The sequence below is a fragment of the Crotalus tigris genome, unplaced genomic scaffold (assembly GCF_016545835.1).
Source record: "Crotalus tigris isolate CLP2741 ecotype Arizona unplaced genomic scaffold, ASM1654583v1 scf7180000020968.1038771, whole genome shotgun sequence".
NCBI classification, from domain to species: Eukaryota; Metazoa; Chordata; class Lepidosauria; order Squamata; family Viperidae; genus Crotalus; species Crotalus tigris.
In genome coordinates this window covers 464,711-487,318 of record NW_024098284.1, presented here as the reverse complement: position 1 = coordinate 487,318, position 22,608 = coordinate 464,711, and the positions used below count along the sequence as shown (strand labels likewise).

The 22,608-nt window shown below is 47.7% G+C and overlaps 1 protein-coding gene across 1 annotated transcript in view; it reads left to right on the top strand.

The window, feature by feature from the left end:
- The window catches only part of CLDN1 (claudin 1), a 31,831-nt gene extending 25,759 nt beyond the window's left edge, over nt 1-6,072 (top strand). Inside the window, exon 4 of the mRNA XM_039369098.1 lies at nt 4,206-6,072. Within this exon, the coding sequence (XP_039225032.1) occupies nt 4,206-4,368 (163 nt within the window). The 3' untranslated portion in view covers nt 4,369-6,072. The remainder of the gene's footprint in view (nt 1-4,205) is intronic.
- Nucleotides 6,073-22,608: the final 16,536 nt, after the last annotated feature.

Sequence of the window (22,608 nt, the reverse complement as noted above, 5' to 3'; positions counted from 1 at the left end):
CTCAGGAATTCTGGGAGTTGAAGTCCATGAGTCATAAAAGAGACGAGGTTGCTTACCCCTGAGCTTGTTGGACAACAGCTTGAAGCTTGCCAGGTGAGCAGCAGATAGGAGGGGGGGAGAAAGAGAGAGAGAGAGAGAGAGAGAGGAAAGAGAGAGAGAGAAAGAAAGAGAAAGAGTGGGGGAAGAGGAGTGGCAGACCAAGGGCAGATAGAGAGGGAGGGAGGGAGAGAGACAGAGAGAGAGAGACCCTTTTGACATCTAAAATGAAGATAACACTGCATATATCCTTTTTTTACCTGTGTGTGTATGTAATTTTATTCTCTTAAAGCATTCTCTTGGTGATCATTGTTTTAATAGTATGGATATTCCCAAGAGTTATATTTTTACTTTTATTTTTAATGTGTGTGTGTATATATACATACACACACACATACATACACAAACACACACACACACACACACACACACACACACCTATAATAAAGGTAAAAAAGGATATATGCAGTGTTATCTTCATTTTATATATCAAAAGGGTTTTGCGGCTCCCGGTGTTTTGTTTTTGGTGGGAAACGGGTCCAAGTGGCTCTTTAAGTGTTTTGGGTTGCCTACCCCTGATCTAGTTTAACGAAGAGAAGGACAAGGGGGGACATGATAGCAGTATTCCAATATCTCAGGGGCTGCCATAAAGAAGAGGGAATTAAGCTATTCTCCAAAGCACCTGAAGGCAGGACAAGAAGCAACGGATGGAAACTCATCAAGGAGAGAAGCAACCTAGGACTAAGGAGAAACTTCTTGACAGTGAGAACAATTAATCAGTGGAACAGCCTGCCTCCAGAAGCAGTAAATGCTCCAACACTGGAAGTTTTTAAGAAGAGACTGGACAGCCATTTGTCCGAAATGGTGTAGGGTTTCCTGCCCGAGCAGGGGGTTGGACTAGATGACCTCCAAAGTCCCTTCCAACTTTACTACTACTACTATTATTTGAAGACTCCTGGTCTAGACTCAGCTGATGGAGTGGGGCAGGAAAACCTTTGACTCTTTGTCTAGTTTAATGAAGAGAAGGACGAGGGGGGACATGATAGCAGCCTTCCAGTATCTCAGGGGCTGCCCCAAAGAAGGGGGAGTCAAGCTATTCTCCAAAGCCCCTGAAGGCAGGACAAGAAGCAACGGATGGAGAAACTCATCAAGGAGAGAAGCAACCTAGGACTAAGGAGAAACTTCTTGACAGTGAGAACAATTAATCAGTGGAACAGCCTGCCTCCAGAAATCGTGGCTGCTCCAACACTGGATGTTTTTGAGTAGAGACTGGACAGCCATTTGTCCGAAATGGTGTAGGTTTTCCTGCCTGACCAGGGGGTTGGACTAGACGACCTCCAAGGTCCCTTCCAACTTTACTACTACTACTACTACTACTACTACTACTACTACTACTACTATTATTATTATTATTATTATTATTATTATTATTATTATGGTTGACCCTCTGCTGATGGAATAGTAGAATAACAGACTCGGAAGGGACCTTGGAGGTCGTCTAGTCCAACCCCCTGCTCAAGCAGGAGACCGTATAACAGTGGTGGCAAACCTGTGGCACACATGCCAGAGGCGGCACTCAGAGCCCTCTCTGTGGGCACGCGCACCATGCCCCAGAGATGGAAACCATGCCTCTTGAAGCAGCTACCTGCTAACTCGCCGAGGTCCCATGTGGACGGATGCATCCCGGCATGGCTGGTTTCCCTCCCCCCCCCATCCCATCCCTCCTGGCCTCGCATGCTCTCCTTTTCGTGGGCACGACCCACTTCATCGCCTCCTCAGCTGTCCGCCCACCGTCCAGCTCAGAGGCAGCTTCTCTGATCTGCTGGCAGCGGGCTCTGGAGCCCCAGAGTGCGCCGGTCGAGGGGCCGGTAGGCTGTGGCTGCTGACGGACACCGTCAGCCCCCATGCACTTGCTAGCCTCTGTGTGCGGGGGGGCGATGGTGTCAGGCAGCAACCGCCCTGCCCCCTGCCTCGCCTTGCCCCATAGCAATGGTACCCCTGCCCTGCCTTGCCTCCCCTCAGCCCACTGTTGTGGTTCCGGCTAATGAAACATTCCAAAGAACTTCCAGGCATTTATTTTCCTAAAAGTCTTTTATTGTTACAAAATGTCGGCACAGGCACAACGGAGGGATGCTAGGATCTAAGTTCTCTTCCTCTGAGCAGTTAAATTATCAGCATGTTCCCTCCCTAAATTAGCCGTCATATCTCACATTATCCAATTAGTGTGAAGGTCAAAGGTTTTCTTCCTCTTTCTTTCCCCGGGCTTTACCCCCAACGCCCCTTCTGCTCTTTATTAACCCCATATTTAGCAGACAATTCTGCATATTGTCAAAAGCAAGAATATACAATATTTGCAGGGTTGACACCCACAGGACGAGCCTCCCGCCCACCGCCCCACCTGCCAGAGACCCCCTGGATCTCCCCCAACCCTGCCCGGCCCCCATAGGCATCCCTCCCCACAAGCAACATCCAGGTGACCACGCCCACCTTGGCCACACCCACCCATTCTGCCATGACCACCACAGCCACGCCCACCCAGTGGGCCATGCCCACCTGGCACCCAGTGATAAGTAAGTGGGTTTTGGGTTTCAGTTTGAGCACTCGGTCTCTAAAAGGTTCGCCATCACTGCCCTGTAACATTCTGGACAAATGGCTGTCCAGTCTCATCTTAAAAACTTCCAGTGTTGGAGCATTCACCGCTTCTGGTGGCAAGGAGTTCCACTGGTTAATTGTTCTCACTGTCAGGAAGTTTCTCCTTAGTTCTAGGTTGCCGGAGACAGTTAGAGAAAGTCTTAATTTCCAAGCAGGCCTGTGAGCAATCTGGGGCATTGTGAGGCTCTCCAACCACCCTTTTACAGATCAGCAATGTTCATCAGGCTGTATCTGCGTCTTGGGAAAGGCCCGTTCTAACCGAAGACTTGATGTACTTCCCACCCTCACTTCTCCCATTTTAATCCTTGCAACTTCAAGGAAGGCAGCCAAGAAGCGCATGCTGAAACCTGTGGGTCGTGTGTGTGTTTGTGTGTGTGGAATCTGGGAACCAGTCAAAGGCCATGAATGAGGAAATGGCAGATTCTAACAGTGTCAGACTCACAAGCGGGGAAGTTTAGACAAGTTTGGAGACAAAGGGGTCACAACTGGGAGAAAGATCAAGTGTTTCTCAACCTTGGCTAGTTTTAAGATAGGTGGACTTTATAGGGTGTCCTGCCTGAGCACAGAGTTGGATTAACAGAATTACAGAATAACACAACAGCACTAGCACTAGCACTTAGACTTACACACCGCTTCGCAACTCTCTCTAAGCGGTTTACAGAGTCAGCCCATTGCCCTCAACAATCTGGGTCTTCCTTTTACCAACCTGGGAAGGATGGAAGGCGGAGTCAAAGGATACAGATTAACAGAGCTGGAAGAGACCTGGGAGGTCATCTAGTCCGACCTCCCTGCTCAGGCCGGAAACCCTATATCATTTTGGACAAATGGCTGTCCAGTCTCTTCTTAAAAACTTCCAGTGTTGGAGCATTCCCCGCATCTGGAGGCAGGTGGTTCCACTGTCAGGAAGTTTCTCCTTAGTTCCAGGTTGCTTCTCTCCTTGATTCGTTTCCATCCGTTGCTTCTTGTCCTGACTTCAGGTGCTTTGGAGAATAGCTTGACTCCCTCTTCTTTGGGGCAGCCCCTGAGATACTGGAAGACTGCTATCAGGTCACTCCCCCCCCCCAGTCCTTCTTTTCTCTAGACCGGCCATAACCAATTTGTGCAACCGTTCTCCATATGTTTTCGCCTCCTAATCATCTTTGATGATCCTCTCTGCACTCTTTTCTAGACTCTCAACATCCTTTTTTACATCATGATGAGCAAAACTGGATGCCGTGTTCCAAGTGTGGCCTTCCCAAGGCCTTGTAAAGTGGTATTAACACTTCACGGGATCCTGATTCTGTCTCTCTGTGAATGCAGCCCAGCACTGTGTTGGCCTTTTTGGCAGCTGCAGCACACTCCTAGTTAAGGGATTGTTTACTAGGACTCCGAGATCCCTCTTGCAGTTCCTGTCCCTTCCAACTCTGTTCTTCTGTTCTTCTGAGTCTTACTGAGTGGGACCAAATAAAGAACTGGGCCCTGGGTGGATTGTTCCACGTCATGCTTGGACTTAACCAGACCGTCTCCTTCCTTCCCAGGTTTGAATTTGGCCAGGCGCTCTTCATCGGCTGGGCAGCCTCGTCCCTGGCCATCTTGGGCGGCGCCTTCCTTTGCTGCTGGTGCCCCCGGCAAGAGACCTCCTACCCCCAGACTCGGTCGTATCCCAAGTCTGCCATCTCCACCGGGAAGGATTACGTATAATACGACGGAGAAGGACGAGACGAGACGCTGGCATCGGACGACCCCGAGGGACACTGCTTTACTCCTGTCCTGCGCTGAGCAGAGCGATCCCGCTTTGGCACACCGCCTTCGCCCAACCTCCACATGTGAACTGTGCCTCTTTGTACCCCTGCACCCCTCTCTGCTCCTGGCCGGGTCCTGCTCTTCTGCCCGATAGGAAAGCTAGGAAGGGATTCACCCCAAAATCAAGCCCGCAGACGTAGGGAACATCAGACGCCTCCCCGGATGGGAGAGCCGACAAGGCAGCCATTCCCTTTTCGGACCCTCTTTCTTCTCTCTCTTAATGACGACGGACGGTCTCCTTCTCTCTCTCTTTGCAACCTCGTAGTAGATTCCTCGTGAAGGGCCAGAAGACAGGAGGGAACACCAAAGCGGGCAGAGGGGGGGGGCGGTCTCCCAGAGGAAGGTCCGCTTGAGGAACCCCCAGGCAGTCCTCGACTTACGATCACAAGTGAGCCCCACATTTTTGTGGCTGGGACAGCTGTTTGCCCCATTTTATCACCTTCCCTGCCACGGTCGTTAAGCGAACCGCTGCATTTGTTATGTTAGTCCCCCGGTCGCTAAGCGACTCTGACTCCCCCCCTCCTTGCTTGTCAGCAAAAGGGGGACCATGGGACAGGGCAAACCGTCATAAATAGGAGTCAGGGGCCAAGCACGGTCCGAATGTGGATCGCGTGACCGGGGGCGTTGCTGCAACCGTCGTGTGAAAAACATGATGACTTGCAACGGTCACTAAACGAACTGTTTGTAAGCCGAGGACTGGCCGTGCTCTGCGCCTGAATATGCTGGAGGATCCCTCCCTCCCTCCCCAGAGACGCCCAAAGTGTGAGGAATATTGCTCAGGGCTACTGGGACCACCGTCAGCGTGGGTGGGATTTTGCAGCCCCCTTTTAAAGGCAGAACCCAGGACACGTGCACGCGCACACACACACACACACACACACACAGCACACACAAAAACACGTGGCTTAGGCTGCCCAATTCCTTCTGTGCCAAACTCTGCATGGACTCCCATCAATTCCCCACGGCCGTGGGTCCTGCCCCCCACCCTCCTTTTTTTTCTATCTTTTATTCTTTCCCACCGCGACTGGGTTAAGGAGAAGGGAAAAAAAAACAAGAGAGAGAGAATTGGTGCAAAGAGGCAGTTTGGATTAGGAGTGCTGGGGAGCCCTCCCCGGAGAAGCCGTGTGCCTGCACATACGTGTTAGGGCATGCCCAAGCACACACCCACCCCGTTTCACTTCCAAAAACCGCTCAATCTGTTTGCCAGCTTTTGTCACGATTGTGGGCTGCCGTTGAATGCCGGAGGGCCGTCAAAAAGCCACATATTTTGATAAAAGGTGGGGATAGCTGGGGAGGGAAGTGTCAGCCCTTGAGAAGAAGCATGGTTAGGGACACACACACACACACACACACACACACACACACACACCGATTTCCTAGCCCCCCCCCCCAATTGGACCAGCTGCTGTAGCCTGGGCTGTTCTGCAGATCCATTAACTGTTTCTTCCCCACCGCTGGAAAGAAAGCAAGAGACACACAGAATAACAGAATTGGAAGGGACCTTGGAGGTCATCTAGTCCAGCCCCTTGCTCAAGCAGGACACCCCATACCATTTCAGACAAATGGCTGTCCAGTCTCTTCTTAAAAACCTCCAGTGTTGGAGCATTCACCGCTTCTGGAGGCAGGTTGTTCCCCTGGTTAATTGTTCTAACTGTCAGGAAGTTTCTCCTTAGTTCCAGGTTGCTTCTCTCCTTGATGAGTTTCCATCCGTCGCTTCTTGTCCTGCCTTCAGGTGCTTTGGAGAATAGCTTGACTCCCTCTTCTTTGGGGCAGCCCCTCAAATACTGGAAGATGGCTGTCATGTCTCCCCCCCCCCAGTCCTTCTTTTCACTAGATTAGATTGAGATAGGCAGACATACATACATGCATACAGACAGACAGACAGACAGACATACACACCGTTTCGTCCTCTTGTTATCAAAGTCTTGAATATACAAGAACCGCCTCAGCTTGGAGGCATCCAGATGTGTTGGCTTGCAGCCCCGCGGTGCAAAACATCTGGCGGGCGAGCCAAGCCAATCGGGAGAAAACAGAGATGGAAAAATAATCTTTGAGAAACCTCCGCGGGTCAAAGTGGAAAGGGGGGAAAAGTCCTTTTTTTTTTTTATCCCTGTTGCAAAGGTCCCCCTGGTGCAGGGCTAGACAACCTTGGCTCTTTTATGACTCGTGGACTTCAACTCCCAGAATTCCTAAGCCAGACTGGAATTCTGGGAGTTGAAGTCCACGAGTCGTAAAAGAGCCAAGGTTGCCTACCCCTGCTTTGGTGTAAACATAGAAGCTTTCCACGTCTCTTGCTGCAGAAATGGGCTGTGAAACACACACACAAACACGCACACACACACAAATGCACAAACACAAATGCACCTGTCCGTTCCAAGGTGGGTTCCCTAAGTTTTCACGGTGTGGCTTTGATTGCAAAGTTGCCAACGCTTTACTGGGGGCTAGACCTCACCAGTCCTAGGGCACTGCTGCGCGAACCTGCACAGGATCCAAAAGGTTTTTTTTTTTTAAATGGACTGAGATTGTTGGTGAATCTGGAACAATTTTGCCAACTCAGTCTGTCAATCATGGGGGCATGCATGCCCCTTGGCTAAACTTCATCCAGGGTGGGGTGGGGTGGGGGGTGGGGTGGGGAGGGACGCACAATTCTGGGAGAAGAAACTGTATAAAGTGTTAACTGTTTTCAATAAATGTACCTTTTCCTTTTTTTTTTTTTTAAGAAGACGCGTTTCCATGTTGCTGCTTCATTTGGTACTTCTGCCCGAAGAGGCAACTTTTTACAAACATGAGAACGGTAGTGCAAAATTACTCTTTTAACGACAATGCAGTGGGTGGAATGGCACAGGAATTCGGGTTCAGCAGAAAACTTTAGTTTTTAAAGTTTTTGCATGCTTTGTGTGTCGTGTGAACTCAGCCTGTGTGTTAGAGGGCAGTTTAGGAAAATGTTTCTCAACCGGGGTGGCTTGAAGATGGCTGGATTTTAAGTCCCAGGATACCCCTGCTAGCTTGCTTTGAGATGGGTGGACTTCAATTCCCAGAATCCCCCAGCCAGCAGGCTTTGAGATGGGTGGACTTCAATTCCCAGAATCCCCTAGCCAGCAGGCTTTAAGATGGGTGGACTTCAGCTCCCAGAATCCCCCATCCAGCATGCTTTAAGATGGGTGAACTTCAACTCCCAGAATTCCCCAGCCTGCAAGCTTTAAGATGGGTGGACTTCAACTCCCAGAATCCCCCAGCCAGCAGGCTTTGAGATGGGTGGACCAATTCCCAGAATCCCCCAGCCAGCAGGCTTTAAGATGGGTGGACTTCAGCTCCCAGAATCCCCCATCCAGCATGCTTTAAGATGGGTGAACTTCAACTCCCAGAATTCCTCAGCCAGCACGCTTTGAGATGGGTGGACTTCAGCTCCCAGAATTCCACAGTCGGTATGGGGAATTCTGGGAGTTGAAGTCCACATGTCTTAACGTTGCCTAAGTTGAGAACCACTGATTTAGGTTAGCGTTAATTCACTCACTCAAGAAAACGTAATGGGAGTTACTCACAGGTCCATCACTTCACCACCCACTTGCAGCTTGCACAAACAGGGCAATTGTGTTGCAACGCACTCCTTGAGACAGTCTCCCAAAACCAATCTTCCCAAGGAGATGAGCATATTAAGGAACATGCAGGCAGGCCGGTTCAGCCGGTTTCCGAAGGAAGCCAACCTCTGCCACATTCCTTCCAGGATACTCATCCCAAGAGGGGGAGCATCGTGCAATTAAAAAGTACGTGTGGCTTAATGTGAGGCCGTCAAATTCGCCAGCCTTTGTTTACCCCGTCTTGCTCAACGTGTCGGAAGAAGATCTGCCTTGGAAGTCTCTCTCTCTCCCCAAGGAGAAGGGGATTTCAGCAAGGTTGCCCGGAGAGGGTGGGGTCTCCTCCCTGGGCGCCTCCACAGGTGGCCCAATGCCAACACACAGGACGTGATGGGTACACACATGATGAATTGCACACCAAGGTGGCTTCCACCTGTTCTGGCTTCCCTTTGATCGCGCTACATGGGAGAAAAACATCTTGAGAAGAAGATCCGTCCATTGGCGGAAAGGCTGACCTTCAAAGGCCTCTGAGAAGGGTCTCCATCTGTGGAGGCTTTGAAGAAGCCACTGGAACATAGCGTCTCGTGATGCTTCCAGCTGCTTTTCCGACAGCTGGCAGAGCGTTCGGCTAGATGATCCTTGGGGTCATTCCCAGCTCGACATGTTTTCTGATTCTAAATCTTCCGTGTTCTCCGAGCTGGGTGGTTTTCTTGCAGACCTTTCATTGCTCAACTGGGTAATGGCATGTGCTACAAGGAAGTGGGGTTATGTCGTAAATGAACACAAACGCCACTCCTTGCTAGCACCGATCATGTTCCCTAGCTGAGTAAGGAAACATCCGCATGAAAGCCAAGGTCAGAGAGCACCAAGGACCCCATAGTCGTTGGCGTCCTCCTCCTCTCCTCCTCCTCCTCCTCCTCCTCCTCCTCCTCCTCCCCACAACCCCCTTCCCTTCTAGCACTAATGATGTTTCCTAGCTGGGTCATGAAACGTCTGCAAGAAAACCACCCAGCTCAGAGAGCACCAGGATCCCACAATCCATTTTCTCCTCCTCCTCCTCCTCCTCCTCCCCTCCACAAACCCCACTCCCTTTTAACATTGATGATGTTACCTAGTTGGGTAATGAAACGTCTGCAAGAAAACCACCCAGCTCAGAGAGCACCAGGACCCCACAATCCATTTTCTCCTCCTCCTCCTCCTCCTCCTCCTCCTCCTCCTCCTCCTCCTCCTCCTCCTCCTCCTCCTCCTCCCCTCCACAAACCCCACTCCCTTTTAACACTGATGATGTTACCTAGTTGGGTAATGAAATGTCTGCAAGAAAACCACCCAGCTCAGAGAGCACCAGGACCCCACAATCCATTTTCTCCTCCTCCTCCTCCTCCTCCTCCTCCTCCTCCTCCCCTCCACAAACCCCACTTCCTTTTAACACTGATGATGTTACCTAGTTGGGTAATGAAATGTCTGCAAGAAAACCACCCAGCTCAGAGAGCACCCAGGACCCCACAATCCATTTTCTCCTCCTCCTCCTCCTCCTCCTCCTCCTCCTCCTCCTCCTCCTCCTCCTCCTCCTCCTCCTCTTCCTCCTCCCCCTCCTCCTCCTCCTCCTCTCCAAACCATCCAGTACTTGGAAGAAAGGAAGGAAGGAAGGAAGGAAGGAAGGAAGGAAGGAAGGAAGGAAGGAAGGAAGGAAGGAAGGAAGGAAGGAAGGACAACAGAATAACCATTAAGCAGAATAACAAAATTGAAGGGACCTTGGAGGTCATCTAGTCCAGCCCCCAGCTCCAGCAGGAGACCCTGTACCATTTCAGACCAATGGCTGCCCAGTCTCTTCTTAAAAGCCTCGAGTGACCCACAATTTGATTTAAGACTGCCAACATTTTTCACTCGGCATCCTGCAGGATCCCCCCAGACTTTTGCAAACCGTTTCAGGGGCTGCTGCAATAATTTACCGAGATTTGAGCAGCCTTCTCGGAGCCCAGGCGCACCATCTGAGTTTGCAACCACCTGAAAGTCGTATCTAGGAGTAGTAAGATGTCCTTTAAAAGGCTGGCAACAACCACACAGGAGAGGAAGGGATTGTGCTACCGAATTTGGCCTTCCAGTTTTGTGGTGGGAGGAGAGGGTCCTCGCTCCCTTCACTCCATAAAAATAATAGAATTCACCATTATACCGATTCTGCTTTTCAATATCGTCTCTGTCAACGACAAATGCAAGAGGAACTAATAGGGAACAGTCATAATAAGACAGAGTACAGTACACAATACATGATATGTTATTGTTTGGTAATAATCATCAGTGGTTTCTGGGCAATAATATATCCTGTGTATCATCAAGATGACTAAATTATAGTTTTCCTGTTTTGACTGTAGGTTACAGAGAAGACCATCGGTCTGGTGTTCGAAGCATGTGCGTTTCTTGCCTGTTTTTCATTAAAAGGTGAAGACATGTGGACTTCAACTCCCAGAATTCCCCAGCCCACTATGAATTCTGGGAGTTGATGTCCATACGACCAAGATAATAATAATAATAATAATAATAATAATAATAATAATAATAATAATAATAATAATAATAATAATAATAATAATAATAATAATAAGTTGGAAGGGACCTTGGAGGTCATCTAGTCCAACCCCCTGCTCAGGCAGGAAACCCTATCCCATTTCGGACAAATGGCTGTCCAGTCTCTTCTTCTTCTTTTTTTTTTTTTTATTGAAAATTTTTAAAATTTTACAAAAAAAAGAGTCCCCTTCCCCAAACCCTCCCAACCCACCCCAACCCTCCCCCAACCTTCCCAGAGCTGAATACAGGCTTAATTAAAATTTAAAAGAAAATTTTTTAAACACAAATAAACCATATACAAATTTGGTTACAATAATTAAACAAATCATAAAATACTTTAACACCAATACTTAAAAAACAGAAAGAGAAAAAGAAAAGAAACAAGAAGAAGAAGAAAAAAGAAAAAAAAAAAAAAAGAAATTAGAAAGAGAAAAAAAAAATATCTAAAAAATACCTTAAACTTTAAATATAAATTATTCAAAAACTAAATAGTATTTTTATATCATACTTGTATTGTATAAAATTTATCCATCTTTTCCATACCAAAAATGCGAATGATCTTTCAAAAAAGCCGAAATCTTTGCCATTTCCGCTAAATAGGAAACTTTAAAAAACCATTCTTGCAAAGTAGGCAAAGATTCCTTCTTCCAGTATTGCCCTACTAACAACCTAGCCGCTGTAATTAGATTTAACATTAATATAGTTTCTTTACTGTCACAGTCAGAAACAATACCCAACAAAAATAATTGTGGAGTAAATTTTATCCTTCTTTTAAAAATTCTTTGAATATTCCACCATATCTTAATCCAAAAAGCTTTTATATTTTTGCATAACCACCAAATATGATAATAAGTAGCATCCAAGCAACCACATCTCCAACATTTAGGCTGCAAGTTTGAATACATACAAGACATTTTTTGTGGATCAAGGTGCCATCTATAAAACATTTTATAAAAGTTTTCCCGTAAGTTTTGGGCTTGTGTAAATTTAACATTCCTCACCCAAATAATCTCCCAAGTATCTAATGGAACCCATTCATTAAAGTTTTTTTCTTAAAAACTTCCAGTGTTGGAGCATTCACCACTTCTGGAGGCAGGTTGTTCCACTGATTAATTGTTCTAACTGCCAGGAAGTTTCTCCTTAATTCCAGGTTGCTTCTCTCTTTGATGAGTTTCCATCCGTTGCTTCTTATCCTGCCTTCAGGTGCTTTGGAGAATAGCCCTCAAATATTGGAAGACTGCTATCCTGTCACCCCTGATCCTTCATCATCATCATCATCATCATCATCATCATCATCATCATCATCATCATCATCATCATCATCATCATCATCGTAATAAAGTTGGAAGTCATCTAGTCCAACCCCCTGCTCAGGCAGGTAACCCTATACCATTTCAGACAAATGGCTGTCCAGTCTCTTCTTAAAAACTTCCAGTGTTGGAACATCCACCATTTCTGGAGGCAGGTGGTTCCACTGGTTAATTTTTACCAAGGCTGAGCTGACTGGAGAATTCTGGGAGCTGAAGTTCATCCATCTTAGCATTGACAAAGATTGAGCCAAGGAATTCTGGGACTTGAAGTCCAAGCATCTTTAAGTTACCAAGGTTGATTTAGCTATTGAATCCTGGGAGTTGGAGTCCATAACAGTGCCAGAATTGACTAGCTAGGGACTTCTGGTAGTCAAAGTCCATACGTCTTTAAGTTGCCACGGCTGAGCTGGCTGGGGAATTCTGGGAGTTGAGACCCATATATCTTAGCCTTGCCAAGGTTGAGCTAGCTATGGAATCCTGGGAGTTGAAGTCCATATACCTTAACGTCGCCAAGCTGGGGAATTCTGGGAATCCACACCTCTCCCAATGACCAGCGTTGAGACATGTGTGCATCATGGGTCCCACCCTCCCAGGGAATTCCAGAACCCATCTGCAGGCTGACCTCTGACCTCCATTGGGAGCACCACTGTCCACCATCCGAAGTCCCCAAATGCTTTTCCAACCCAGGGCCAGAGATCGGTGCAGATGCAAAGAGGGAGTTTCTCCAGACCCAGAGAATTGGCTTCCCGCTTCCTCAAAGCCCTTGAACCCCAGAGGGCAAGTCAAGGAGAGTTGGTGTGTTGTGTAACTCTGGCTCGGCAAACAGGGAAGCAGGCAGGGCAGGGAACCCAAAGGGACATGTGTGCGTCACCCCCAAAACTCGCATCTTCTCCCAGGAAGTTTAGCAGAGTGACACACAGCCGGATCTGTCGGCGGTAATTTCAGTTGGGGATTTCCCGAGCAGCGTTCTGGGGACATGTGCAAATGTGGGCATGTGGTTCTACTACGCTCTCTTGGCACACACACACACACACACACACACACTTTGTCGAATCTGCGTGTCCTGGTCTGCTCAGCAAGCAGGGAAGCTGCAGCCCTTGGTTTCCGCCAGCTTGCAAAAGGCAGCAGGGGACCCGCCACATGCATGTGGGCGCGCGCAAACACACACACACACACACATGCACACACACAGAGGCAGCAGGTGGAAATGTAAGGACGGGGGAGGCAGGGGGATCGTCAAAGGGGGCTTCACTGGGGATTTAAGGACCCGCCATCTGGGCTCTTGTCAAGAGCTGGCCGAGTGGCCGTTTGCTGGGGTTCAAAGCCAGGGCTGGCAACATTAAACGGGTTTAATGAGAGTTTCATCCTTGTTAAGCCAGCAGAGAGGTGGGGGGGGGAAATTGTGTAATGGGTGGGGGGGGACAGGTGCAGGACTCTGTCTGTCAGAGGGGTTCCCCTCCCCTCCCTGGGAAAGGCACACAAGCGGGACCAAACTGGAGTGAGCGGAGAAGCTGGCAACTGGGTTGCGTCCAGACACCCCCAGAAAATAAAATCCAGGAAACCTGTTAACGCCCCCCCCAGCATCGCTGTGGGAGGGCTGAGGAATGTTGCAGACCCCTCCCTTCTAAGCACCTCCTCCCTCCCTGGTGAGATGGGATGGGGCACCCTTCTCTGGGCCAAATGCACGCCCAGCCCCTTCCCCCAGGGATGGCTGGAAGGGCACCCCCACCACCCCGACTCTTGCATTTGATGAGGGTGCTTGGATTGGCCTGGTTGGCATCCCTCATGGCTGTTGAATTCATCTATCATGTATCCATCCGTCCATCTACCCATCTGGCTAGCTACTTGTCTATATCTATCTGTCTGTCTGTCTGTCCGTCCGTCCGTCTGTCCGTCCATCCATCAATCCATCTATCCATCCATCCCATTTATGTATTCATCCATCCATCCATCCATCTCATTTATGTATCTGTCTGTCTGTCCATCCGTCCATCTATCCAGCTAGCCATCTCATTTATGGCTGTCTGTCCATCCCATCCATCCATCCATCCTTCCATCCATCCATCCCATTTATGTATCTGTCTATATCTATCTATCCTTCCATCCATCCATCCATCCATCCATCCATCCATCCATCCATCCATCCATCCCATTTATGTATCTGTCTATATCTATCTATCCTTCCATCCATCCATCCATCCATCCAGTGGAATAGCTAACCCCCAGAAATCGTGTGCGCTCCATCACTGGAAATTTTTAAGAAGAGACTAGACAATCACCTGTCTGAGATGGTATAGGTTCTCCTGCTTAAGCAGGGGGCTGGACTAGAAGACCTCCAAGGTCCCTTCCAGCTCTATTCTATTCTATTCTATTCTATTCTATTCTATTCTATTCTATTTTCTCCTATATTCTATTCTATTCTATTTTCTCCTATATTCTATTCTATTCTATTCTATTCATATTTTCTATTATGTTCTATTCTATTCTATTCTTATTTTCTATTCTATTCTATTCTCTTCTCTCCTCTCCTCTCCTATTCTATATTCTATATTCTATTCTATATTCTTATTCTCTATTCTATTCTATTCTATTCTATATTCTATATTATTCTATTCTATTTCTTATTCTATTCTATTTCTTATTCTATTCTATTCTATTCCCAGGGTCCCCCTTCAGAGACAGAATCCGTTCTCCATTTTGGGTCAGTCCTCCTGAAACAGGAAGAGGAAGCACCTGGTGTAGTTGTTGGCTTCCTGCATGTTCCTGATCTGAAGTCCCCTCAGCGGCTCCTATCCCAGGACCACAGGACCTGCCAACCGGGCTCAGATCCCCAGTTCCTGGGGACAAAGGGGTCCAAGGCTGGGGACCATCAAACCCAGCGTGGGACATACGTTAGTTGGCTAGATATGCCCAGTTCCCCAACTCTCTTTGCTCCTTGTAGCAAACCCCCAAGAAGGGTGTGGAAGAAAAAGGAAGCAGGTAATGATTGTCTAAAATGGGGAATTATGATGTGTGTGTGTTTGTGTGTGTGTGTGTGTGTGAGAAAGAGAGAGAGAGAGAGAGAGAGAGAGAGAAAGAGAGAAGACATTCTTGGACCTCAAGTCTCCACTTCATCAGAGGAACAGATTTGTGAAGTTAGAGAGAAGACCACAGCAGGGATGGAAAGGGGGGGGGGCAACACATCTCATTTTTGTTAAGGGGGGGGGAGATCTGCATGTTAAAGAGTCAAGGTAGAAAACCAGATTGGGCTTCCACTACAACATCATGGCTTCCTTCTTGAGTTTGTGGTCCACACACGATAATAGCAGCTTTCCCAGCCTTGGCCTTGACGGTGTGAGGACTTGAACTCCCAGAAATCCTCAGCCAGCTCTCATTAAGATGTATGGACTTCAACTCCCAGAATTCCCAAAACAGAATTTCTACCAAGAATTCTGGGAGTGGAAGGCCACCCTTCTGAAAGTATGCTTAGCTGGGGGGTTCTGGGAGTGGAAGGCCACCCATCTGAAAGTATGGCGGCTGGGGGGTTCTGGGAGTGGAAGGCCATCTATCTTATAGCATGGCGGCTGGGGGATTCTGGGAGTTGAGGTCCACCCATCTCAAAGCAGGCTGGTTCGGGAATTCTGGGAATTGAAATCCACCCATCTGAAAGGCAGGCTGGGGGATTCTGGGAGTGGAAGGCCACCCATCTGAAAGCATGGCAACTGGGGGATTCTGGGAGTCAAAGTCCACATATCTTAAAGCATGCCGGCTGGGGAATTCTGGGAGTTGAAGTTCACCCATCTTAAAGCCTGCTGGCTGGGGGATTCTGGGAACTGAAGTCCACCCATCTCAAAGCCTGCTGGCTGGGGGATTCTGGGAGCTGAAGTCCACCCATCTCAAAGCCTGCTGGCTGGGGGATTCTGGGAGTTGAAGTCCACCCATCGTAAAGCATGCTGGCTGGGGAATTCTGGGAGTTGAAGTCCACCCATCTTAAAGCCTGCAGGTTGGGGAATTCTGGGAGTTGAAGTTCACCCATCTCAAAGCCTGCAGGTTGGGGAATTCTGGGAGTTGAAGTTCACCCATCTTAAAGCCTGCTGGCTGAGGGATTCTGGGAGCTGAAGTCCACCCATCTCAAAGCCTGCTGGCTGGGGGATTCTGGGAGCTGAAGTCCACCCATATCAAAGCCTGCTGGCTGGGGGATTCTGGGAGTTGAAGTCCACCCATCGTAAAGCATGCTGGCTGGGGAATTCTGGGAGTTGAAGTCCACCCATCTCAAAGCCTGCAAGTTGGGGAATTCTGGGAGTTGAAGTTCACCCATCTCAAAGCCTGCTGGCTGGGGGATTCTGGGAGCTGAAGTCCACCCATATCAAAGCCTGCTGGCTGGGGGATTCTGGGAGCTGAAGTCCACCCATCTCAAAGCCTGCAGGTTGGGGAATTCTGGGAGTTGAAGTTCACCCATCTCAAAGCTTGCTGGCTGGGGGATTCTGGGAGCTGAAGTCCACCCATCTCAAAGCTTGCTGGCTGGGGGATTCTGGGAGCTGAAGTCCACCCATCTCAAAGCATTCTGGCTGGGGAATTCTGGGAGTTGAAGTCCACCCATCTTAAACCCTGCTTATCTGGGGGATTCTGGGAGTGGAAGGCCATGAGGTGTTGGGAAACCCTGCCTTTACGGACCCCCCTAATTCTTGGACATCCTATCTTGGAGGGGTTCAAAGGACCCTAGAATCTTCCCCTGCTAGAAACTGGGTGCCAGAATGGGACATGCTGGAGCAGCACCTAAAAAGGGACCGCCTTGCAGGGGTGGATTGTGAGAGCATCTGCGGAGGACGCCTGCTTCCTCCATTCCTTCCACCTCTGCAGGATCTGCCCTGCTCTTGATTAAATTCCTCCCGCTGGGCTCTACCCTCTGGGCCACAATTCAGGAAATATTAATAACCAGGATTATTTTCCCCCCTTTTATAAAAGTAATTATCTCTGCAGCCGGCAGGGACTCACATTATAATACTGTAGGGTTAGCTTCCCGCACCGAAAAGTGTGTCCTCTGTATTTCAGATAAAGGGTATGTGAAAGAGTTTGTGTGTGTGTGTGTGTGTGTGACCGGGGTGTTGAATCTATCCTTACTACTTAAAACATTTCCAGTCACCTTTTTAATTAAGAGCAGGAGCCCTCCAAGAAAGTATGGGGGGGGGGGAACTTTGCATATACATAAAAAGGGATATCATAATTACTGAAAAATTTAATCTGCCTCTGCAAATCAATTTCATTGGCGACGGGGCAGAGCCTGAAGACTCATTGGGGGGGGGAAAGCCCGTGTGTTTTCCGTCTTCATTTGTTTAGATTTGCATGGCGTACTCATTAGGGCACTGAAAACTCACTCCTTTCCCACCCACGGCTGAAAAATCTGTGGATTTCCCAGCTCCTTTTCCTCCTGCAGACAGAAGGGGAGGCAGTGAAAATCCAAGGGAGGCGAGCGCTTGCAAGCGAACATCTGTGTACAGATGTCAGGAGTCACCTTGAAAACTGTGTTAGACAGTTCGGTGCTCCATTGAAATTGCACAAAAATGGAATGAAGGGAATAATTATTATTATTAATAATAATAATAATAATAAAGTTGGAAGGGACCTTGGAGGTCATCTAGTCCAACCCCCTGCGCAGGCAGGAAACCCTATACCATTTCGGACAAATGGCTGTCCAGTCTCTTCTTAAAAACTTCCAGTGTTGGAGCATTCACTGCTTCTGGAGGCAAGGAGTTCCACTGGTTAATTGTTTTCACTGTCAGGAAGTTTCTCTTTAGTTCCAGGTTGCTTCTCTCCTTGATGAGTTTCCATCCGTTGCTTCTTGTCCTGCCTTCAGGCGCTTTGGAAAATAGCTTGACTCCTTCTTCTTTGGAGCAGCCCCTGAGATACTGGAAGACTGCTATCCTGTCCCCCCTCGTCCTTCTCTTCGTTAAAGTAGACATACCCAATTCTCGCAACCGTTCCTTATATGTTTTAGCCTCCAGTCCCCTAATCATCTTTGTTGCTCTTCTCTGTACTCTTTCTAGTCTTAACATCTTTTTTACATTGTGGTGACCAAAACTGGATGCAGTATTCCAAGTGTGGCCTTACCAAGGCATTGAAGAGTGGTATTAATACTTCACGTGATCTTGATTCTCTCCCTCTGTTAATGCAGCCTAGCACTGTGTTGGCCTTTTTGGCAGCTGCAGCACACGGCTGGCTCCTATTTAAGGGATTGTCCACTAGGACTCCGAGGTCCCTCTCTCACTTACTACTATTGGGCAAGGTACTCCCTATCTGGTACCTGTGCATTTGGTTTTTCTTGCCTAAATGTAGAACCTTGCTTTTTTCACCCTTGAATCTCATTTTGTTAGATAGCGCAAGTGTTCAAGTCTGTCCAGATCCTCCTGTATCCTAAGCCTGTCTTCTGGAGTGTTGGCTGTTCCTGCCAGCGTGGTGTCATCCGCAAATTTGATGAGTTCCCCATCTATCCCCTCGTCCAGATCGTTGATGAAGATGTTGAAGAGCCCTGGGCCCAGAACAGAGCCCTGGGGCACCCCACTACACACTTCCCTCCATGGAGATGTGGTTCCATTGAGGACAACACGCTGAATACGGCCAGTCAGCCAGTTATGGATCCATCTGGTGGTGATGCTGTCTAACCCACATTTTTCTATCTTGTCAAGTAGTAGGTTGTGATCTACTTTATCTTTATCTTAAGCCTGTCTTCTGGAGTGTTGGCTATTCCTGCCAGCTCAGTGTCGTCTGCAAATTTGATGAGTTCCCCATCTCTCCCCTTGTCCAGATCGTTGATGAAGATGTTGAAGAGCCCTGGGCCCAGAACAGAGCCCTGGGGCACCCCACTACACACTTCCCTCCACGTAGATGCGGTTCCATTGAGGACCCCACGCTGAGTACGGCCGGTCAGCCAGCTACGGATCCATCTGGTGGTGATGCTTTCTACCCCACATTTTTCTATCTTATCAAGTAGTAGGTTGTGATCTACTTTATAAAATGCCTTACTGAAGTCCAATTAAATTATATCCACAGCATTCCTCTGATTTTGTCACTTGGTCAAAGAATGCAATAAGATTTGTCTGGCATGATCTATTTTTGACAAAACCATGTTGGTTTTTAGTAATGACTTTGTTTGCCTCTAGGTGTTCGTTGTTTGATTATCTTTTCCAGGATCTTCCAGGTATTGAGGTCAAATGATTGATAGATAGATAGATAGATAGATAGATAGATAGATAGATAGATAGACAGATGATAGATAGATAGATGGACCGAGACAGATAGAAAATAGATAGATAGATAGATAGATAGAGAGAGAGAGAGAGAGAGAGAGAGACACACAGACAGATGATAGATAGCTAGATAGATAGATAGAGAGAGAGAGACAGACAGACAGACAGACGATAGATAGATAGATATAGATAGAAAGATAGATAGACAGATGATAGAGATAAAGATAGATAGATACTGTAGACAGACAGACAGATGATAGAGATAGATAGATAGATAGATAGATAGATAGATAGATAGATAGATAGATAGACAGACAGACAGACACAGATGATAGATTGATATAGATAGGTAGATAGATAGATAGATAGATAGATAGATAGATAGATAGATAGATAGATCGGTAGATAGATAGATAGATAGATAGATAGATAGATAGATAGATAGATAGATAGATAGATAGATAGATAGATAGATAGGGAATGACTTCCCTTCAGAAGTTGTGGGTTTTTAAGAAGAGATTAACGGTTTGTCTGAGCAGGGGGCTGGACTAGAAGACCTCCAGGGCCCCTTCCAATGTTGTTATTCCCCTTCCAATGTTGTTATTCTGTTACTCTGCTTCTTCCACCATCATTTATGGAGCTCTCTGAAAAAAAGGCTCTGAGTGCCCTCTGCAGGCTAAGGAAGCCTTGGCAAGCAGCCTTAGAATCAGAATAGAGCTGGAAGGAACACTGGAGGTCTTCTAGTCCAGCCCCCTGCTCAAGCAGGAGAACCTATGTCATTTCAGACAAGCGACTGTCCAGTCTCTTCTTAAAAACCTCCAGTGATGGAGCACCCACAACCTCTGGAGGCAACTTCTGTTCCACTGGTTAATTGTCCTCACTGTCAGGAAGTTTCTCCTTAGTTTTAGGTTGCTTCTCTCCTTGATTAGTTTCCATCCGTTGTTTCTCGTCCTTCCCTCTAGTGCTTTGGAGAATAGCTTGACTCCCTCTTCTTTGGGGCAGCCCCCCAAATATTGGAAGATGCTATCATGCCCCCCCCCCCCGGGTCCTTCTTTTCTCTAGACTGGCCATCCCCAATTCCTGCAGCCATTCTTGACAAGTTTTCATCTCCAGGCCTTTAATCATCTTAGTTGCTCTTCTCTGCACTTTTTCCGAAAATCTCAACAACTTTTTTGTGATATGGTGACGAAAACTGGATGCCGTATTCCAGGCGTGGCCTCACTGGGGCTTTGTAAAATGGTACTAATACTTCACGTGATCTCGCTTCTATGCCTTTGTTTATGCAACCCAGGATAATAACAGAATATTATTAGGAAGGGACCTCGGAGGTCTTCTAGTCCAACCCCCTGCGCAAGCAGGAGATCCTATGCCCTTCTGGATAAAGGGTTGTCCAGCCTCTTCTTAGAGCTCCAGTGGTGGAGCAGCCACAACTTCTGGAGAGATGTTTCAACAAGGGCTTTGCACAATCAGTTGGAACAATACTGTGGCTGAATCTGCAGGATTCGCTTAATGACTGCCTGATTTGCTTCATGACTGCCTGATTCTTTTAATGACTGCCTTTCGCTTAATGACTGCCTGATTCGCTTCATGACTGCCTGATTTGCTTCATGACTGCCTGATTCTTTTAATGACTGCCTTTCGCTTAATGACTGCCTGATTCGCTTAATGACTGCCTGATTCGCTTAATGACTGCCTGATTCGCTTAATGTCTGCCTGATTCGCTTAATGACTGCCTGATTCGCTTAATGACTGCCTGATTCGCTTAATGACTGCCTGATTTGCTTCATGCCTGATTTGCCTCATGACTGCCTGATTCACGTAATGACTGCCTGATTCACTTAATGACTGCCTGATTCACGTAACGACTGCCTGATTCACTTAATGACTGCCTGATTTGCTTCATGACTGCCTGATTTGCTTCATGACTGCCTGATTCACATAACGACTGCCTGATTCACTTAATGACTGCCTGATTTGCTTCATGACTACCTGATTCACTTAATGACTGCCTGATTTGCTTAATGACTGCCTGATTCGCTTAATGACTGCCTGATTCACATAATGACTGCCTTTCGCTTAATGACTGCCTGATTCACTTAATGACTGCCTGATTTGCTTAATGACTGCCTGATTCACTTAATGACTGCCTTTGCTTCACGACTGCCTGATTTGCCTCATGGCTGCCTGATTCACTTAATGACTGCCTGATTCACTTAATGACTGATTCAGTTAATGACTACCTATTCGCTTAATGACTGCCTGATTTGCTTCACAACTGCAGGATTCCTTAATGACTCTATAATTCACTTAATGACTGCATGAATTGCTAAATTGCTGCATGATTCACTTAATGACTGCAAGATTTGCTTAATGACTGCAAGATTCACTTAATGACTGCATGCTTAATAACTGCATGTCATTAAGCAAACCATGCAGTCGTTAAGCGAATTGTGCAGTCATGAAACAAATCATGCAGTTAAGTAAATCATGCAATTATTAAACAAATCGTGCCGTCATTAAGTGAATCTGGCTTTGCTTGTCGGAGGCCGGCGGAAAGCTCACATACGGTGATCATGTGATCCTAGGATGCTGTAGCCATCCTAAATGCCTGCCAGATGTCAATCACCGAAGTTTTTGCCCTGTGGCCCTGGGGATGCTGCAGCCACCCGTGGTCCTTCGCTTTTTCAGTGCAGTGATCACTTCGAACGGACACTAAACACATGGTCGTAAGTCAAGGATTAGTTTGCAAGTATTTCTCCCATTCTGCCGGCAAGCCACATCCAGATGCCTTTTGGGGGCCCCATGTGGGCTTCCGTTGGGGGTCCCTGGGGTCTTCCTGGCTCTTTCCCATCCCCTTTCCAGTTGCAATCAGCTCTTTCCCAAAAGCCTGGAGCTGCAACACTACAAAGAATGTCCACCAGGTGTCAGCAGAGTCCCAGGATGAAAGCTGGAACTCTGCCTCTTTTCTATCTATCTCTGATCAAGCTGAGATCAAGATGGTCCTCGGCTTACAACCATATATTCAGTGATGGTTCAAAGTTACGACGGCATGGAAAAAAAACAAATTAGGACTGTTTTTTCCCTTAGGACTGTTGTAGCATCTCCTGCCACCAGGCGATCAAAACTAGGATGGTTGGCAACCGACTTGTATTTATGATGGTTGCCATTTCCCTGGGGTCCTATAATCGCCATTTGCCACCTTCCCAGCCAGCTTCCGACAAACAAAGCCAATAGGGGAAGGGGGACTCACTTAACAACCCCATGATCTGCTTAACGACCAGGGTGGCTAGCGTAGCAACTTGCAGCGAAACGGGAGTTAAAATCAGGCATTCTCTTTGAATGTATCATACAGGCCCTATTCAACTCGCAATCACGATCGGGACCAGATTTTCTGTTGCTAAGCGAGACAGTCGTTAAGTGAGTTTCCCCCCCCCCCCGTTTTACAACCTTTTTTACCACAGGCATTCA